Below are 21,592 nucleotides of genomic sequence, written 5' to 3' on the forward strand. Positions count from 1 at the left end.
AATCCAGTCGGGTTTTCAGGATTTCCCCAATGAATATGCATGAGATCTATTTGCATGCACTGCTTTCATTGTATGCTAATAGATCTCATGCATATTCATTGGGGAAATCCTGAAAACCCAACTGGATTGCGGCCCTCGAGGATGGACTTTGACACCCCTGCTCTACAGCATCTCCTGCCCCAGCTGACTTGGGGAAGTGAACAGGGAACCTTCTTCATGGCAGTGCACAACTCTTCCACCTGGCACCCCCTAGCGTAGTTCTGATATCTTTAATAAAGGGAGATCTATACCTACCTGCATGCAGTGGCAGCAAAAGAAGGACTGGATTAGTTCATTTGGGCTGACCTGGGTGAGGCCCTGGTATGAGTAATCTTTCTGAATTTTTGTCAGATGGCAGTCCTCTCTTGTAATGCCTTGTTTTCTCTTTCTCTCAGGTACATGATCACGTCTTTGGACCGCACCCATGCCGGCTTCTATCGCTGCATCGTCCGTAACAGGATGGGAGCTCTACTACAGAGGCAAACGGAAGTCCAGGTGGCATGTAAGTGGTGGTGTTCATGGTTTTTAGGGTGAGGGTTCCATTAGATTGACAGTGAGGCAGAGCCACAGGATCAGAGAGAGAACAGGCTCTCAATAGCATTCAAGTTCCAAAAAGGTCTATAAAATACTGAGAGGAGTGGAAAGGGTAGATGTGAATCGTTTGTTCACTCTTTCCAAAAATACTAGAGGACATGGGATGAAGCTACTAAGTAGTAGATTTAAAGCAAACTGGAGAAAATATTTCTTCACATGACTTGTAATTAAACTCTGGAATTCATTGCTGCAGAATGTGGTGAAATCAGTTAGCTTAGCGGGATTTAAAAAAGGTCCATGGGCAATTATTGAGATGGCTTGAGGGAACCCACTGCTTAATCCTAGAATAAGCAGCATAAATTCTGTTTTACTACTTGGAATCTAACTGGGTACTTGGAACCTGAGTTGGCCACCGTAGGAAACTTGATGGACCTTCAGTCTGTCCCAATATGGCAATTTTTATGTTCCTAAGACTCTCTAGAAATTGATGCACTGACCATGAATTTGCTTATCAGGGAATGTGGAAACCCGTACGCTGCTAAAAATGCAGAATATAAGGAATGAGCATAGCGAAGGAGGCCGAGTCCAGGGTTCCACATCTCTAGAGCACAGCTTCCCAGACTGTGAGTTACGACCTTCAAATATGCATTTGGTGTCACAACTTGTTCCTAGGACATCATTGTCCCATACCACCTGGAAGTTGTACACTTTTTGTGACTGCAAAAAGATTGGTGAGCTGGCTCTAGAGAAGTGGTCTCAAACTCGCAGCCCAGGGGGCCACATGCGGCCCACCAGGTACTATTTTGAGGCCCTATGTAGAAACATAGAAAAAAGCGGCAGAAAAGGGCTATAGCCCACCAAGTCTGCCCATTCCAAGTATCCCCTCCCCTGAATTTACTCCCTTAAAGATCCCACGTGAGTATCCCATTTTCTCTTAAAATCCGTCACGCTGCTGGCCTTTATCACCTGGAGTGGGAGTCTGTTTCTATAACCATAAAGCCCTATGACCTCACAATGCAGATGTAAAGAGCTTTAGCCAATAGGAAGAGGAGATGCAAATGTTAAGAGCCTTAGCCAATAGGGAGAGGAGGAGATACTGGATGCTCTGGATGGGCCATTTGGCCTTTATCTGCCATCATGTTTCTATGTTTCTCCAATCAGACAATGAAATAATGAGCAACACTACATTTTAGATAAGCACTTTTATTTATTTTTTATTTTTATTTTTCACATACTTAGTTGTTAAGTTAAATGTCACCAATGAGAAGTAATATCGTAGATAGCTCCCCGAAATAGAACAACATAAATTGTTGGACACATCAACCAGATAGGTATAGGGAGGGCCGGGGACTTGTGAAGGCAATGATGGTCCCCTTGAAAACCTCATTGTAGTGACATCACTATTTTATGGGTTTCTTGGTCTGAGCACTTCACAAATAATTTATATAATAATCAACAAGAGTTTAAAAATCAAAGTTAATGAAGAATAATTCTATTTGAACTATAGCTGTGATCATAAGAGTATATATGTTTCTATAACCATAAAGTTATATGACATCACAATGCAGGTGTAAAGAGCCTTAGCCTATAGGAAGAGGAGATGCAAATGTTAAGAGCCTTAGCCAATAAGGAGAGGAGGAGATAGTGGATGCTGCGGATGGGCCATTTGGCCTTTATCTGCCATCACGTTACAATGTTTCTATAACCATAAAGCCCTATGACCTCACAATGCAGATGTAAAGAGCTTTAGCCAATAGGAAGAGGAGATGCAAATGTTAACAGCCTTAGCCAATAGGGAGAGGAGGAGATACTGGATGCTCTGGATGGGCCATTTGGCCTTTATCTGCCATCATGTTTCTATGTTTCTATAACCATAAAGTTCTATGACATCACAATGCAGGTGTAAAGAGCCTTAGCCTATAGGAAGAGGAGATGCAAATGTTAAGAGCCTTAGCCAATAGGGAGAGGAGGAGATAGTGGATGCTGTGGCCATTTGGCCTTTATCTGCCATCATAGAAACATAGAAAAAAGCAGCAGAAAAGGGCTGTAGCCCACCAAGTCTGCCCATTCCAAGTATCCCCTCCCCTGAATTTACTCCCTTAAAGATCCCACATGAGTATCCCATTTTCTCTTAAAATCCATCACGCTGCTGGCCTTTATCACCTGGAGTGGGAGTCTGTTCCAATGATCCACTACTCTTTCGGTGAAGAAGTACTTCCTGGAGTCGCCATGAAACTTCCCTCCCCTGATTTTCAGCGGATGCCCTCTGGTGGTCGAGGGTCCCATGAGCCAGAAGATACCATCATGTTACCATTGTTCTGGAACATTGCCCGTCTCACTGCTGTAACCTCACGCAAGCGCTTTCCTGCATCTGTACGTGATTGTGAGGTGGGAGTGGAGAGGACAATCGCGTGCAACATGCAACACTTTCTGCAGTGCAACATGCAGAAAGTGTAAAACTCTCTAAACTTTACTTTCTGCATGTTATACTATTTTCAGCTGTGTATAGCAGAAATGATCAGAAGCAATTAAGGAAAGATTTATAAACTATAACGAGTCTTACCTCATGCAAAGTTGGCATTTCTTTAATAAGACATTATCTATTTTTTCCGATACCCTCCAAGTACCGACAAATCCAAAATGTGGCCCTGCAAAGGGTTTGAGTTGGAGACTGTTGCTCTAGAGCAGTGGTTCCCAACCCTGTCCTGGAAGACCACTACCCCAATCGGGTTTTCAGGCTAGCCCTAATGAATATGCATGGATCAGATTTGCATGCCTGTCACTTCCATTATATGCAGATCTCTCTCATGCATATTCATTAGGGCTAGCCTGAAAACCCGAATGGCCTAGTGGTCCTCCAGGACAGGGTTGGGAGTCTAGAGCATTGCATCGCAAACCGTGTGCCTCCCGAGATTCCAAGTGTGCCGCGGCTCACAGAAGAGGAAGAGAAGCGCCAGCCAGCTGGCTTGCCTCTCGCCGCGTATCTCCCTGGACTCCTGCCTTCCGCGTCTTCGCTGCACCCCCCAGAACAGCAGCGGCAGCTCAGTGTGCTTTTAACTTGGCCACAGAGCTGCCGCGAGGATTCATTTAGACGCGGTTTTCATCCACAGCCTCACGGTCTTTGCTGTGCCGGCCCATTTCAATGGTGCGACTTCCTCTAATGGAGGAATGATAGTATTTTATAGATTATATGGATTAGAATTTTAAAATATGTGAAATCTTTTGTAAGGAATATCTTTATGTATTTTTATTCCTTTAATAAAAATGTTTGAACATAGCCCCAGTTTGGTCACCATGTAAAGAGAGTAGGAGAAGACAGTCCGGACAAAATATAAAACATTTATTCAGATGAGAAGTGTGCCAGGATTAGGATGAGTCAAGCTGGGGCTGCACTGATACTTCTGGTTCTCAGTAGAAGAGATGAAGGCTTGTCCAGGCTTGGAGTTAATTTATTTTTTCCCCTGTCCGTCCCAGTGGGCTCACACAGTCTATTTAATGTACCTGGGACAGTGGAGGATTAAGTGACTTGGCCAGGGTCACAAGGAACCGCACAGGATTTGAACCCACAACCTCAGGGTGCTGAGGCTTTAGCTCTAACCACTGCACCACACTCTCCTCTGATACAATAGCAGAAGTGAGCCAAGTATAGAACAATGAGGCCATTGTGACATCACTGATGAGGTTGGCTCTTATTGGTGGAATGAGGCATTATGACATCAGGGAAAGGGATTGGGACATGTATGCCACCTGTTTGCATCCAGGTACTTCAAGCATTTTCCCTGTCCGTCCCAATGGGCTCACACAGTCTATCTAATGTACCTGGGACAGTGGAGGATTAAGTGACTTGGCCAGGGTCACAAGGAGCAGCGCAGGATTTGAACCCACAACCTCAGGATGCGGAGGCTGTAGCTCTAACCACTGCACCACACACTCCTCTGATTCTCAGTAGAAGAGATGAGAGCTCGTCCAGGCTTGGATTTCTACAGAAAGAGTTTTCTTCTGCTTACAAATTAGTCAGCTTTGGGCTTCTCTCTTGTATATGGGTGATCAAACGCACATGTGCTCCTTCTAACTTCTCTTTTCTCCCTCCTGTGTTCCTTCTTTCTGCCAACAACATCCCTTGGCTGCAAGGATAATATTGGATGGTCTTCCTTCCGGCTTTTGGTACTGCATTGTTTTGATTTGTTTTTTTTAATAGTATGAGGAGAGTCCCCTCCCAGAGACAATTCTTGATTTTCTGCTTTTGCATATATCTGCAGACTCGGCTTCTGCTGTCCTCTGTACCTGTTGAGTGATTTTAAACACCTCTGTTGGTTTTATGATATTGTCCTAAGGAAGGAGGAAAAGGAGGTTTACTGCCCGCTGCATGAAATATTATTGGCTCTTGTGATGTTGTCTTTCAGTTTCCACAATTCGGACGGATTCATACACAGAGTGCAATATGTCAGCAATCCGCTATGGCTGGATGGATGTCTTTAGCTGCACTGCCGTTCTGACTCATTCATAAATTGGTCATTGGCTTGGATTTCTGGGCTGTTTAAATAGCACTGGAGGACTGTCTGTAATTGCTCTTCAGAGCAGACGGCCGGCTTGCACTTGCAGGGGAAAAAAAAACCCTGACATAATAAATTGGAATTTGGCATGAATAGTGTATGGCTATGTTTCACATCAATTGTCAATTTGTAATTACACCTTTCGGATGGGTAAAGTTCCAGACTCTCCAGCCTCCCAGCATGTAAGACACGTCTTCCATGTCAAGTGGCTGCGGATTTGGGATCTATGCAGGGCCCTGGGTGTTCTGTGCAGCCTGCTCTGGGATGCACAGCCGGGGAGCTGCTTCTTTCCCTGGCAGCATTTGGGGAGAGCAAATGAGAAATTGTTCTATTAGTGATTACAAGAAGACTACGCAGAGATTGCATGGCGGAGCACAGGGGCATTGAAGTGGAGGTGAATACAGAGCTTTGCTTAGGCAGCCTGCCTCCCTGGAAAGATGTCCATGTCATCAGCAAGTTTTATGCTGAGATTCCTGTAGAAAAAGCATAAGAATAGCCTTACTGGGTCAGACAAGCCCAGTAGCCCATTCTCACGGTGACCAATCCAGGTCCCTAGTACCTGGCCAAAACCCAAAGAGTAGCAACATTCCATACAGAATCTCAAAGAATAGCAAGATTCCGGACCCCAGAGAGTAACAAGATTCTAGAATCCCAAAGAGTATCCACATTCCATACAGAATCTCAAGGATCAGCAAGATTTCGGAATCCCAGAGAGTAACAAGATTCTAGAATCCCAAAGAGTAGCAACATTCCATACAGAATCTCAAAGATCAGCAAGATTTTGGAATCCCAGAGAGTAACAAATTCTAGAATCCCAAAGAGTAGCAACATTCCATACAGAATCCCAAAAGAGTAACAAGATTCCATACAGAATCTGAAAGAATAGCAAGATTCTGGAATCACAGAGAGTAACAAGATTCTAGAATCCCATAGAGTAGCAACATTCCATACAGAATCCCCAAAGAGTAACAAGATTCCATACAGAATCTCAAAGAATAGCAAGATTCCGGAATCCCAGAGAGTAACAAGATTCTAGAATCCCAAAGAGTAGCAACATTCCATGCTACCGATCCAGGGCAAGAAGTAGCTTCCCCCATGTCTTTCTCAATAACAGACTATGGACTTTCCCTCCAGGAACATGTCCAAACCTTTCTTAAAACCAGCTACTCTATCTGCTTGTAGCACAACCTCTGGCAGTGCATTCCAGAGTTTAACTATTTTATGTGTAATCAGGAAAGGATTGGGAAGGAAAGCCTCCAGAGCCAGAGATGGAAAGATAGAGAGAAACCATCCTGCGTGAAGGGAGGGGGCGAGAGCAAGGATCTCATTCTCCTCCGTCTTCATCTTCCCACTGTCATGAGCCTGGAGGCTCTCCATTCCCTCCCGTATTCAGGGATCGTGGTGAACTTGGCATTCATTTCCCTCTCAGAAAAGGGCACCTGATCAGACAGACGGAAGGCAAATTAAAAACTCCTAATGAATAAAGCAGTGTGCTCACCGGGTTAGTCCACTAAGACTCTAATGAGAAATTAATAAGAGCAGCTGCAGTAACAAGTAACGATAATGGCAAAGTCGTTAGAAGAAAAGATTCCTTCCCTGTTTTTAATTACAACAATTAAGACGAGTCAATACATACAGTAGTACCGTACTTGCTTGCTCTGTTCTTTCATTTTCTTCCGGTGAATTCTCAGGTGCCTGTGACTCGCCGTTTCTTCAGAGCCGGGGTTAGCTTATTCTGGGATGAGGCCGGAGGGTCCTGGAGCCTTCGCCAGACCCCCGCTGCTTCCTCACACTTTCATAGTGTGTTATAGGGCTAGATTTAGTCAAATTCACTGCTGTATTCACACACACAGTAAAGTCATTAATCCGTGTTGTTAATACATTGCTCCTTTGATAAATAACAGGCACACTAATGTGATAAGACATTTGATTAAATCTAGCCCGTAGCCTGCATAGGAGGGATAGAAAGAGATAAATGAGTGAAACATGACCGTGAGGGAGAAGGGTGAAGTATTATGATGTCATGAGAGTGTCACAGAGCTGATGACATCATGGTATAGTTTCCAGCCCTCAAACTAACGGCCTCTTTTACAAAGCCGTGCGAAGCCCTTTAAATCTCTATGGGCATCGGGGCCGCTAGCACGGCTTTGTAAAAGAGGCCGTAAGTATTTAATTCGAATTTAGCTCACACCCTTTTCAGCAGTAGTTCAAGCCAAGTTACAATCAGGTATTTCCTTGTCCCAGAGGGCAATTCTTTAACTTGGTACCTCAAGGTACGCACACACCAGTACCATGCATTTAGGGTTACCACACGTCTGGATTTCTCCGAACATGTCCGGGCGTCCTGACAGCTTTTCAAAACCTGGCACTTTGTCCCAACGAGCAAAGAGGTCGAGGGGGCGGGGCTGGGGAGCAGAACAGAGCATGGTGGAGCCAGGGGTCTGGATTTTTGTTCCCGAAAATCTGGTAACCCTACATATAGTAAACACCAATGCGCCAAGTTGCTTTTAGCAAAAACTATAGACCTGCCAAGTTACCCACTTTCAGCAGAAAATTCCCCTTTTTGTGGGTCATCTCCTGCATTCCCACTGGGGAGCTGGGGGTCTCCCGCTGAGCAATTTCCCCTTCCAGCAGCAGCAGGAGACGCCTTAATGAAACATCCTCTCCTGCTACCGCGGAACCATTCCCACAGCGCTTATCATGAGACTGGTTGTCCGGCAGCAGGAGAGGACGTTTTATTAAGGCGTTTCTTCCTGTTGCTGGAAGGGAAAGCAACTTCTGGTGCCACTGGTTGCCACCAGGATATGCCGAGGGTGGAGCTTTAGGCGGAGCTACGGGCGGGCAGGGAGCCCTAAATTTCCCACTGAAAGAGTTTGCCCCCTTGGAAGCTCTGAAACTAGCTTACACCCAAATTGTCCATTCCCAAATTTAGGGATGACCATTTACGCCAAGGAACGCGTGCTCATGTTTATCCTTGGACGGTGCAGGAACGAAGAGGGGAAAGCCTAGGGTTACCAGGTATCCGGATTTTTCCAAACATGTCCTTCTTTTGAGGGCATGTCCAGGGGTCCAGACAACTTTTCAAAACCCGGCACTTTGGGTTTTGAAAAGCTTGGAACTGCATGCGCGGATGCCCTCCTGCCTGACGAGAGCAGGTTAGGGGGGGGCGGGGAGGGGCGGTTTGGGGCAGGGCTTGAGCGGGATTGGAGGCGGGACTGGGACGTAATGGGGCAGGGATAATAACAATAATAATTATTTTATTTTTATATACCGTCTAACCAAAAAATGGTTCTAGGCGGTTTACAACAAATAAGCACAAGTGGGCAGGTCTAGGGAAATCCAAACAGAAAATCTGGTAACCCTAGGAAGGCCAGCAAGGGGGAATGCGGGTCCCCAAGGTGTTCCGAGACCTTTCACAACAGAACTGTTGTCCTCAAGGGCCGCTAAACAGTCTGTCTGGCGTGATAAGCCCCACTCAATAATCAGCATCTGAATACGTTGGTCTAAAATGCATCACTGACACCCTCGTGAAAACCAGGCCTGTTCCTGTTACTTACTAGTATTGCAGGGGTGTCAAAGTCCCTCCTCGAGGGCCGCAATCCAGTCGGGTTTTCAGGATTTCCCCAATGAATATGCCTGAGATCTATTAGCATACCATGAAAGCAGTGCATGCAAATAGCTCTCATGCATATTCATTGGGGAAATCCTGAAAACCCGACTGGATTGCGGCCCTCGAGGAGGGACTTTGACACCCCTGTTCTACATGAACCAAAGCCTTCTTTAGAGTGTCTCATTGTAGCAAGTGGTGCCCAGATTTAATTAATAATAATCATCCGAAAGAGCTCGTCTGATATTCTTGCTGTGACACTCCTGGTGATACTGGCAGGACTAACTGATATGCCACCTTCACTGGGAAGCAGTGGTTTGCCCCAAGTGGGCACAATGGCAAGAGCTTCAGCATAGAGTGGCAGAGTAGCTCTTCGAGTATAGACCTATAGACTAATACAATTATTATATGAGGAGAAGGTCTTCTTGCTATTTTTCCTTTGCTTTTTGGTTGTAGAGCAGGGGTGTCAAAGTCCCTCCTCGAGGACTGCAATCCAGTCGGGTTTTCAGGATTTCCCCGATGAATATGCATGAGATCTATTTACATGCACTGCTTTCATTGTATGCTAATACATCTCATGCATATTCATTGGGGAAATCCTGAAAACCCGACTGGATTGCGGCCCTCGAGGAGGGACTTTGACACCCCTGTTCTACATGAACCAAAGCCTTCTTTAGAGTGTCTCATTGTAGCAAGTGGTGCCCAGATATAATTAATGATAATCATCCGAAAGAGCTCGTCTGATATTCTTGCTGTGAAACTCCTGGTGATACTGGCAGGACTAACTGATATGCCACCTTCACTGGGGAGCAGTGGCTTGCCCCAAGTGGGCACAATGGCAAGAGCTTCAGCACAGAGTGGCAGAGTAGCTCTTCGAGTATAGACCTATAGACTAATGCAATTATTATATGAGGAGAATGTCTTCTTGCTATTTTCCTTTGCTTTTTGGTTGTAAAGCAGGGGTGTCAAAATCCCTCCTCGAGGGCCGCAATCCAGTCAGGTTTTCAGGATTTAGACAATGAATATGCATGAGATCTATTAGCATACAATGAAAGCAATGCATGCAAATAGATCTCATGCATATTCATTGGGGAAATCCTGAAAACCCGACTGGATTGCGGCTCTCGAAGAGGGACTTTGACACCCCTGTGGTATTATGTACTAAGTGGTATGGTCAGGAGGAGCAGCTGAACCACCATGATCTAGTTGTCAATGGATGTTTGTTTAACCTTTTGCAATAAAGATAAAGAAAAAAGGAGCATTATGGGACTTGTTGCGTTAAGCGACCTTAGTATGGCTAGACGTCTGAGTTTTGTTTTTTGCCTTAATCTTTCAGATATGGGAAGCTTTGAAGAGAGGGAAAAGCAGCAAAGCGTTTCTCACGGAGAAGCTGCCGTCATTCCGGCTCCCAGCATCGACAGTTTCCCACAGCCGCAGGTCACCTGGTTCCGGGATGGACGAAAGATTCCGCCCAGTAACCGCATGTACGTAAATCTTGCTGGGGGTTGTGGGGGTAAAGTCCAAGGTTGCGCAACATCTGGCCAAATTTAGTCTTCCTGTACAAACGCTACAAGCCATGACAGAAAACCCTGTGTTTTTAACCCATTGTTCCAATAGAATTTTGTTTATACTTTTAATTCTAGGTAAATATGTATTTAGGCGTCCATAGTGAAAGTGATTTAACCGAGTGGAAACGGCTCCTGCTTGGTTAAATTGCTTTTTCACCACAGACCACGCAACTCAAAACTGGCTGTTTTGGGGGCGGAGTCAGCGCTTAAGTGGTTGCAGGCCAACATTCAGCACCTAACCGCCTACGTTTAGTGGTTAAATCAGTCCTATTTTTATTCGGTATCACTTAGGTGACTAAGGGCTGAATATCACACATACTGTAACTTCATAAGAGATAGTCAGACACATAAACCTGGATATTTAATGCTGGCGCCTGGACTTGACCCGGCATTGATTACATTACATTAGGGATTTCTATTCCGCCATTACCTTGAATATCTGGGAACGATACCTCAGGCGGATAAAAAACACTCACCGCTGCTGGCTGACTATTGCCCCTCTATGCGTATGTATTTATTTGGGAGACTCCCTAGTTCAAAAGAAAGGATGGTATCTTCCACTCCCTGTGGCGTAAAGGGTAGGGGGTGCCATGTGCAGAGATGCACTTCCGCCTCCCTCCCACCACCACCACATGTGCATGCACCCCCCTCCCCCGCCGCCAAAAGCAAGAGCCCCTGACATCCCCCCAACACTAACCACCCCCACCTTCCGTTCACCCCTCCCCTCTTACAAAATCCTGATGGTCTAGTGGGCTGCGGGGGTTCGGCTCAGACCCCTCCCAGCTCGAGAATCATCTAGCCCTAACACTCTCCCCGTACCCTTCATCGAAAATGCCCACTCGCTCCTGCCTTGAAGGGCCACCTCTTAAAAATGGCGGACTTTCCCCCTCCTGGTGCATCCTGAATACACTGGAAGGGGCCTAAGGAGCCTGAGTCAATTGGGGCCTTAAGCTTCTCCTAGTGCAGGGGTGTCCAATGTCGGTCCTCGAGGGCCGCAGTCCAGTCGGGTTTTCAGGAGTTTCCCAATGAATATGCATGAGATCTATTTGCATGCACTGCTTTCAATGCATATTCATTGGGGAAATCCTGAAAACCCGACTTGACTGCGGCCCTCGAGGACCGACATTGGACACCCCTGTCCTAGTGCATCACCAGCATGCATTGGGGGGGAGGGGGGGCTAAGGACCTGAGCCAATCAGGACCTTAGGCCCCCTTCCAGTGCATCCAGGATGCACCGGGAGGGAGAAGTGCTGACATTATGAAGAGGTGGCCCTTCAAGACAGGAGAGAGTGGGTATCCCTCCTGCCTGATTTTCGATGAAAGATTTGGGGGGGAGGGTTCTTGAGCTGGGGTGGGGGTCTGATCTGAACCCCTCAGCCCAATAGACCAGCAGGATTTTGTGGGAGGGGTCAGGGAAATTGAAAGCAGGGGGCGCTTAGGCCCTGATTCTCCAAAGTGCCGTCCCGATTTTAGGCAGCTGTAGGCGTCCTACAGCTGTCTAATCAGCCAATCGGGATGCACGTTTTTTTAAAAAAATGCTCCCCAGGCAGGCCTGAAGGCGCCTCCGGGAGCCTAGGGAGACCCTCAAGATGCCTAAGCTCGCCTAAGGGCCTTAGGCGGGCCTTAGGCGAACCTAGGCCGCCCTACGCGTCTCCCTAGTAGAGGAGAAGCTTAAAATGTAGGCCAGCAAAATGCTGGTCTACATTGTAAGTAGACACGGCCGCTATACTTATCGCGGCAAGGGATCTCTCTGCCGCGATAAGTATAGCGGGCCGCGGCCTGTCCGATCGCTGGCAGGAAGGGTGCCCAATCCCTTTTGCCCGAAGACGCACCCTCCCCCCCGCCCCCGACAATATCGATCGCTGGCAGGAAGGGTGCCCAATCCCTCCTGCCCGAAGACGCACCCTCCCCCCCCCAGCGCTAACAACCCCCAAACCTCCACCCCACCAAACTAACCTGTTCTTACGGCCAGATGGGTCTTGCCCGTCCAGCCGGCAGGCACGCCTGGTCGAAATGAGGCGGGCCTGCCCCTTCCCGTCCTATCCCGCCGAAGTCTAAGGCCTGATTGGCCCAGGCTCTAGAAGCCTGGACCAATCAGGCCTTAGGCATAGCGGGTCCGCTCATCCCCACTAAGTCTAAGGTCTGATTGGCCAATCAGGCTTTAGGCATAGCGGGTCCGCTCATCCCCACTAAGTCTAAGGTCTGATTGGCCAATCAGGCCTTAGATTAAGTGGGGATGGGCGGACCCGCTATGCCTAAGGCCTGATTGGTCCAGGCTTCTAGAGCCTGGGCCAATCAGGCCTTAGACTTCGGCGGGATGGGCTGGGAAGGGGCGGGCCCGCCTCATTTCGACCAGGCGTGCCTGCCGGCTGGACGGGCAAGACCCATCTGGCCGTAAGAACAGGTTAGTTTGGTGGAGTGGAGGTTTGGGGATGTTAGCGCCGAGGGGGGGGGAGGGTGCGTCTTCGGGCAGGAGGGATTGGGCACCCTTCCTGCCAGCGATCGATATTGTCGGGGGGGGGTGCGTCTTCGGGCAGGAGGGATTGGGCACCCTTCCTGCCAGCGATCGGACAGGCCGCGGCCCGCTATACTTATAGCGGCAGAGAGATCCCTTGCCGCGATAAGTGTAGCGGGCCGTGTCTAATCTAACCCGATTCTCTAACCAGCGTCTGTAACATGATCGCCGGTTACAGAATCGGGGTTTAGTGTAGGCCGATTCTGAATAGGACGCCTCTCCCGGGCGTCCTATACAGAATCAGGGCTTAGGTGTCTTGCGGGCCTCGCCTTCAATATAGGCGGCCTACATGGAGAGCATTTTTTTTTTTTAAACGTGCATCCCGATTGGCTGATTAGACAGCTGTAGGACGCCTACAGCTGCTTAAAATCGGGACGCACTTTTGGAGAATCAGGGCCTTAGTGTCTGGGGTGTTGGAGGGAAGGCGTGTATGTTGCAAGGGATCGGAGAGGGTTGTTACCATCTGACGTAGACTGTCCCCCTCCCTTATTACGCCACTGGCCACTACCACCAAAGGGGATGGAACTTGATATACCGCTTTTTCTGTGTGGTTACAATCAAAGTAGTTTACATATTCTTAGACAGGTGATTATTTGGTACCTGTGTGGTTTATTTTGTACCTGGGGCAATAAAGTGTTACGTGACTTGCCCAGAGTCACTAGGAGCTTCCGTGGGAATTTAACTTACAACCTCAGAGTGCTGAGGGAGCTGCTCTGACCACTAGGCCACTCCTCCCAATCCCTCCTTCCCTCTACACTTTTTTTTTTTTTTTCTATTTCCCTCTATCTTTAGTGAGAACTAGGCTGTCCTGGCTTGCTCCAGTTGCTCAGAATAGGTGGATCCAGTCCCGGTTTTACTCTGCGACATGCACGGACTGGTAGTCTGGATTTTCTGAAAGGCGTCGGCGCTGCAGGTCCTGGTTCATCATAGAGATAAAGCCAGCCCTGCATCGGGTCATCTGGACTAATAGATGCAGCTGGTGCCTCTGAACCTGCCCTGGGGTTGAGGGATGCGACATGCTGGTATCTGCGAAGCAGGAGATGCAGAGCCCTTATCGTAGTGATTAAAGTACCTGGAAAAGTTCCAAAGGCGCTCCAGCAAAAAGCAAATTCAGCCATGTCTGTGCCAGAAAGATAGATATCAAACAAGCCCAATCAGAGGCACTGCGCCGCCTGCGGCTCACAGAGATAGCTCCAAGGCGTGTTTCCTTGCAGTTCCTTAAAGTGGAGATTAAAGCACCTTATCAAACCACTGCCTGTATACAGCTGACACCGAGACAAAGGGAAAGGCACATGGCATATTTCAGTATTGTCATTATGTATTTGGCTACCTCCTAATTAAATTATCAGCTTGCTGCAGGTGTGTGAGGCTGAGATGCGAAAATAAAGCAATGCAGAGCGAGAGCAGGGAGAGTGACAACAGGTCTAGGGCAGGGATTGCTGGGGAGGGAGGTTATGAAGGTCTCTCTCCAGGTTCATGTCTCATAGCAACTGTGCAAGATTCTCCCATCACCCGTCTCATCCTCTCTTCCTTATGGCCCCCCATTGTCTTCTTTCTCCATATCCTTTTATCATTCTTCATCCTCATCCTCTTGTCCTCATGATCCCCTGTTGTCTTCTTTCTCCATATCCTTTTATCATTCTTCATCCTCATCCTCTTGTCCTCATGATCCCCTGTTGTCTTCTTTCTCCATATCCTTTTATCATTCTTCATCCTCATCCTCTTGTCCTCATGATCCCCTGTTGTCTTCTTTCTCCATATCCTTTTATCATTCTTCATCCTCATCCTCTTGTCCTCATGATCCCCTGTTGTCTTCTTTCTCCATATCCTTTTATCATTCTTCATCCTCATCCTCTTGTCCTCATGATCCCCTGTTGTCTTCTTTCTCCATATCCTTTTATCATTCTTCATCCTCATCCTCTTGTCCTCATGATCCCCTGTTGTCTTCTTTCTCCATATCCTTTTATCATTCTTCATGAAGGGCATGGAGAAAGTGGAGAGGGACAGATTCTTCAAACGTTCGAAAACTACAAGAACAAGAGGGCATTCAGAAAAATTAAGAGGGGACAGATTCAGAACCAATGCTAGGAAGTTCTTCTTCACCCAAAGGGTGGTGGACACCTGGAATGCGCTTCCAGAGGCTGTGATAGGACAGAGTACGGTTTTGGGGTTCAAGAAGGGATTAAAAAATTTCCTGAAGGAAAAGAGGATAAAAGGGTATAGATAGCCGATTACTATACAGGTCCTGGACCTGATGGGCCACCGCATGAGCGGACTGCTGGGCGTGATGGACCTCTGGTCTGACCCAGCAGAGACACTGCTTATGTTCTTATCATCCTCCTCATCCTCTTGTCCTCACGATACCCTGTTGTCTTCTTTCTCCATATCCTTTTATCATTCTTCATCATCCTCCTCATCCTCTTGTCCTCGCGATCCCCTGTTGTCTTCTTTCTCCATATCCTTTTATCATTCATCATTCTCTTCCTTTTGTCCTCACGATCCCCTGTTGTTTTCTTTCTCCAAATCCTTTTATCATTCTTCATCATCCTCCTCATCCTCTTGTCCTCACGATACCCTGTTGTTTTCTTTCTCCAAATCCTTTTATCATTCTTCATCATCCTCCTCATCCTCTTGTCCTCACGATCCCCTGTTGTCTTCTTTCTCCATATCCTTTCATCATCCTCCTCATCCTCTTGTCCTCACGATCCCCTGTTGGTCTTTTTTCTCCATATCATTTTATCATTCTTCATCCTCCTCCTCATTCTTTTGTCCTCATGATCCCTTGTTGTCTTCTTTCTCCATATCCTTTTATCATTCTTCATCATCCTCTTTATCTTTTCCTCATCTTTAACCTCCTTGTTGTCCTTCATATCTCTAATCTCTCATCACTTTGTTCTTCCTCATTTTCTCTTCCTCATGATCCCCTATTGTTCTCTTCCTCTATATCCTTTTATCATTCTTCATCCTCATCCTCATTCTTTTGTCCTCATGATCCCTTGTTGTCTTCTGTCATTCTTCCTCATTCTCTTCATCCTCTGAAAACTTTGTTGTCCTTCTATATCACTAATCTCTCATCACTTAGCTCTCACTCATCTTCTCATGCTCATGATCCCTCTTCCTCTATATCCTTTTGTCATTCTTCCTCATCCTCCTCATCTTCTCTTCCCCTTAAACCTTCTTGTTGTACTTCTATATCTCTAATCTCTTTATCTATTTGTTCTCCTTCATCTTCTCTTCCTGATGATCCCCCTGATTTCATCCTTTTCTCTCGCTAATTTCTCATCACTGTATTCATCCTCTCTTCCTCCTGATCCAATTTCTATTCAGGACCAGCTTAACCAATAGGCAAACTAAATAGTAACCTGGAGTGGCTACTTCTGAGAGCAACAAAGAGCAGGCAGAGCCAACTGAAAACAATACAAACTCAACATAACATAACTTTATTCTTCTATATCGCCACAATCAGACAATTTTTAGGCGGTTTACACTGAAGAGAGCTGGACAATCAGCGAAATACAAATAGCAAAAGTACAACATATTTCTTAAGAATAGGCGGAGTAAAATTATTGTAATTAGTATAACTTCTCTTTAGGAAATGAATCTATCAAACAATAGTCTTGATTTCTTTCCGAAATGCGCCATAGGTCAACCTGGCTCCATTGACGTAGTTACCTAACCAGGACTGCTGTTTACTTGCTTGGAACATAAAAGTCTTTTCCAAAAAGGACCTGTATCTACAACCGGTGATCTTTGGATAGGCAAATAAATTGCCATCAGTATCTGCTGAGAGGGGTGGGAGATTTTCAAAAGGCCCATTTGGGAAAATGACTTCTGAAAATTGTCAAACAGCAGACTGACTTCTTTGAAGTAATGAAACATAACGCAGACTGCAGGCTATGACCGAAACACAACTAGTGTTGAGTCAACGTGCTTCTACGAGTAGATTCAATAAAGGCTCTTCAATTGCGCCCTATTTTTGTCATTGTTTCCCTTCCACTTTTCTGTTAGTTGTTTCATCTTGTGCTTTGATCTTCTTTTTTTGTCTTTTGGAAATTCTCCCCCTTATGTTTATATAGAGGGGCATAGAGTGCTGGTCGCCCAAAGTCAGCAGTGGCAAAATGTCCATTCAAAAAAAGTGCGTCCAAATTTTTATTTATTTTTAAATTGTCTATCTTTACGTCCATGCGTTTGATTGTCCGGACCGCCACTACGTCTATATTTATACCATATTCTCGACAATAATTTGTCCAAGTCCCAAACAACCAGAACAAGACCTTTTGGATGTGGAAGGGGGCCAGCATTGTGTTGGACAGACCACCCAGACTTGGAAAAAGAGCAGTGTGGCACCTTACAGGGCACTGCTGTGAACTTCACAAAAAGAGTGCTACATAAACATCTCACCCAAACTCCCTTATAGCTTATGGTGAGCCCCCCAAAACCCACAATACTTACCTGTCTACAACCCCAATAGCCCTTATGGCTGCAGGCACCTCCTATATGGCAGTAGAGTGGGGTTTGGGGGGCTCCTCTCTATGGTTCACTAGCCCACCCCCCCCAGACTATTTAAGCCACCTCTGTGCAGCTCTACTAAGCTTTCCTATGCCAAGTGCTGATGTTCCGGAGGCAGGTATGTACATTATTCTGAACTTTGTGGGGGCATGATAGGGTCAGTGAACAAGGGAATGGGGGGGTCTGAACTGTGCCCTAAAGTGGTTTTCTGGTCACTTTGGATATCTTTTGGGCATTTATATGTGTCTTTACATTGTCTAAGTCACAAAGTATAAGTTCTGTCTAGGCAGTCTCGTCAAACCTTCGATTATCCCTGCAGGACAATTAAGTCTAGGTCGGCCCACATCCCGCCCTAATCACTCCTCCAAAAACGCCCCTTTCAGCTCTGGGCACACAGCAGGATTCAGAGGCCTAAAAAGTCCCTGGAGACATCTAAAAGGTGTTTCAATTATCGGCGCTTGACGACCTGTCTTTTAGATCGTCCAAGTGCCGACTTGGGCGGGTTTTTAGACGTATTTAACTTTTGATTATGAGCCCCATATTGTATAAATGACAGAGTTTAAGTTGGGAGATGTCTTCAGAGTCCCAGAGAAAAGGATGAAGGAACAGAGAAAATGAAAGACAGGATAAAGGAAAAGAGAGAAGAAGTGAGTGTACAAAGAGACAGGAAGAATGTAGCCTAAGACATGTTTATTTCTCGAAAGAAGCTTTTGGTCTGCAAATACAGAAGCCAGTCCATTCAATGTCCTTTACAGGCAAACATATATAATAAAATCATAAACATAAAATCAAAATAAACTCATACACTACACAAACCTCTTCCTAAATTATTACTTAGTTTCACTTCATATCTCATCTTTCCCTTTCATCTCAAGAAGGATTACAGGAACGTGAGAGTCACAAAAAGTTATCTGATTACTAGAAAAAACAAATACACCTACGAAAAGTTCTGAAAAGTTCTCAGCCCAACCAAGAAAAGAATGATGTGGAGCCATGAAACCTACAAGTTCATTGAAATGAAAAGGGTCAAGAAAAGTGTGGAATAACTTGTAAGTTTCCTGGCTCCACATCATTCTCTTCCTGGTTGGGCTGAGAACTTTTCATATTGTGATGTCATAATGCCTCATTCCACCAATGCCTAAGAACCAACCTTATCGGTGATGTCACAATGGCTTGGTTTCCCTATACTTGTGCCCATTTACTAGATGCATTTGCCTCATTGAAGCGAAAAGTGTCGAAAAAAGTGTGGAATAACTTGTAAGTTTCATGGATGGAGTGAAAAATCAATCCACTTGTACCCAATTCTTCTCCACTCAAGATTTTGTAAACTTCAATCATATCTCCCCTCAGCCATCTCTTTTCCAAGCTGAAGAGCCCCAACCTCTTTAGTCTTTCCTCATATGAGAGGAGTTCCATCTCCTTTACCATCTTGGTCGCTCTTCTTTGAACCTTCTCTAGTGCTGCTATATCTTTCTTGAGATAAGGAGACCAGAATTGAACGCAATAATCCAGGTGAGGTCGCACCATGGAGCGATACAGGGGCATTATAACCTTTTTACTCTTGTTTACCATCCCTCTTTTAATAATTCCTAGCATCCTGTTTGCTTTTTGGGCTACTGCCGCACATTGGGTGGAAGGTTTCATTGTATTGTCTACGATGACACCCAGATCCTTTTCTTGGGCGCTAACCCCCAGGGTGGACCCTAGCATCCGGTAACTGTGATTCGTGTTATTCTTTCCAATGTGCATCACTTTGCATTTGTCCACATTAAATTTAATCTGCCACTTGGACGCCCAGTCTTTCAATTTCCTAAGGTCCGCCTGCAATTTTTCACAATCCGCATTCATTTTGACAACTTTGAACAGTTTAGTGTCATCTGCAAAGGGTTAAATGCATATTCTCGCCTAGAAAAGAATCCTTTCTAAGTGAAAGGCGGTAACTACTGCTGGAGAAAGTTTGCCCAGTTTCCTCTGATAATCCTCTAGGATGCACTGCATGTATAATTGATCCAAGTTGTAAGTTTTCGTTTCTTGTAATATGAGGTCACAGTAAATGCTAACGAAGGAGCAGAAGTGAAGTCCTCCAGAAAGTTTCCTGTTGACTCATACATGCTCCGTTGGATGAATCCATTCAGTCTCCAACACACTTGAGTTCTTCCTTTACCTGTTGCCTCATGCATGCTATTTTGGACTGATCGTCTTGGTCACTATATGCCTGTGTTGTCTCTCTTGCCTTCCAGAGCTATTACCCTGGATAATACCCTCGTCATCCTTTCTTCAGTGGCTCCTGACACAGGACGGTACTATGTCCAGGCGGTTAACGACAAGAATGGCGATAACAAGACCAGCCAGCCCATAACTCTCACTGTTGAAAGTAAGTGATGCCGGGGACTGGTGAGGATAGGAGTTGGGTATTAAATCTTCCTCCCCGAGGAACAATTTTTATGCCAGTAAAAAACTGTGAGACTTTAATCATCTTATTAAAAAAAGCATTAATCAAAGGAGACACAGGAGTTGCAAGTTTAAAAGAAACATGAATATCTTAATAATTCAGCTATGAGGTTTGATTCATCGGCCATGGGATTTTCACTTATTGCAGTAGGACTGGGGAAGACAGAAGGGTGTGTGGGACCCTCATATAGGGCTGTAATACTGGGGATAACAGAAGAGAGAGAGAGAGAAGAAAGAGCTTCAGGACAGGTGTTAGATGTGCAGGAGATCAGGGCAGAAAATGGGAAAGGCCTCCCCCCAAGCCCACTTTCAGTTATTCCTCTTCCAGAATGCAGCAGGTTGTGAGCCCTCTGTTACATGGGGCCATTCCCTAAAGCCAACCCTGCTTATAATAACACAGTAGAAAGCTGTAATAGCCCCCCCCTCCCCAGTGCAAACAGCTGGATGGCTCCTGTCTTTGCAAGGACTGCCCCACATTTACACTATCAAAAGATTTCATTTTGTCCTACACTGGATGAGACAAGCACTGAGTGGGCTTATCCTCCCCTCTAGCCTCTCAAAGACCAATGGTCCATCAAGCCCAGTAGCCCATTCTCACGGTGGCCAATCCAGGTCACTAGTACCTGGCCAAAACCCAAAGAGCAGCAATATTCCAAAATCCCAGAGTAACTAAAGATTCTAGAACCTCAAAGAGCAGCAACATTCCACACAGAATCTGAAAGAATAGCAAGATTCTGGAATCCCAGAGAGTAACAAGATTCTAGAATCCCAAAGAGCAGCAACATTCCACACAGAATCTCAAAGAATAACACGATTCCGGAATCCCAGAAAGTAACAAGATTCTAGAATCCCAAAGAGCAGCAACATTCCACACAGAATCTCAAAGAATAGCAAGATTCCGGAATCCCAAAGAGTAACAAGATTCTAGAATCCCAAAGAGTAGCAACATTCCATAAAGGATCTCAAAGAATAGCAAGATTCTGGAATCCCAGAGAGTAACAAGATTCTAGAATCCCAAAGAGCAGCAACATTCCACACAGAATCTCAAAGAATAACACGATTCCGGAATCCCAGAAAGTAACAAGATTCTAGAATCCCAAAGAGCAGCAACATTCCACACAGAATCTCAAAGAATAGCAAGATTCCGGAATCCCAGAGAGTAACAAGATTCTAGAATCCCAAAGAGTAGCAACATTCCATACAGGATCTCAAAGAATAGCAAGATTCCGGAATCCCAGAGAGTCACAAGATTCTAGAATCCCAAAGAGCAGCAACATTCCACACAGAATCTCAAAGAATAACAAGATTCCGGAATCCCAGAGAGTCACAAGATTCTAGAATCCCAAAGAGCAGCAACATTCCACACAGAATCTCAAAGAATAACAAGATTCCGGAATCCCAGAGAGTCACAAGATTCTAGAATCCCAAAGAGCAGCAACATTCCACACAGAATCTCAAAGAATAACAAGATTCCGGAATCCCAGAGTCACAAGATTCTAGAATCCCAAAGAGCAGCAACATTCCATACAGAATCTCAAAGAATAGCAAGATTCCGGAATCCCAGAGAGTCACAAGATTCTAGAATCCCAAAGAGCAGCAACATTCCATACAGAATCTCAAAGAATAGCAAGATTCCGGAATCCCAGAGAGTCACAAGATTCTAGAATCCCAAAGAGCAGCAACATTCCACACAGAATCTCAAAGAATAACAAGATTCCGGAATCCCAGAGAGTCACAAGATTCTAGAATCCCAAAGAGCAGCAACATTCCACACAGAATCTCAAAGAATAACAAGATTCCGGAATCCCAGAGAGTC

The 21,592-nt window shown here is 45.7% G+C and overlaps 1 protein-coding gene across 5 annotated transcripts in view; it reads left to right on the plus strand.

The window, feature by feature from the left end:
* SDK2 (sidekick cell adhesion molecule 2) overlaps window positions 1-21,592 on the plus strand; it is a 635,450-nt gene that overhangs the window by 454,400 nt on the left and 159,458 nt on the right. For all 5 annotated transcript variants that reach the window (XM_033961165.1, XM_033961161.1, XM_033961163.1 and 2 more), the window contains exons 3-5: window positions 435-541; window positions 10,070-10,217; window positions 19,566-19,699. In XM_033961165.1, coding sequence (XP_033817056.1) covers window positions 435-541; window positions 10,070-10,217; window positions 19,566-19,699 — 389 coding nt within the window. The remainder of the gene's footprint in view (window positions 1-434; window positions 542-10,069; window positions 10,218-19,565; window positions 19,700-21,592) is intronic.

Source organism: Geotrypetes seraphini, chromosome 10, assembly GCF_902459505.1.
Source record: "Geotrypetes seraphini chromosome 10, aGeoSer1.1, whole genome shotgun sequence".
In the NCBI taxonomy this organism is placed as follows: Eukaryota; Metazoa; Chordata; class Amphibia; order Gymnophiona; family Dermophiidae; genus Geotrypetes; species Geotrypetes seraphini.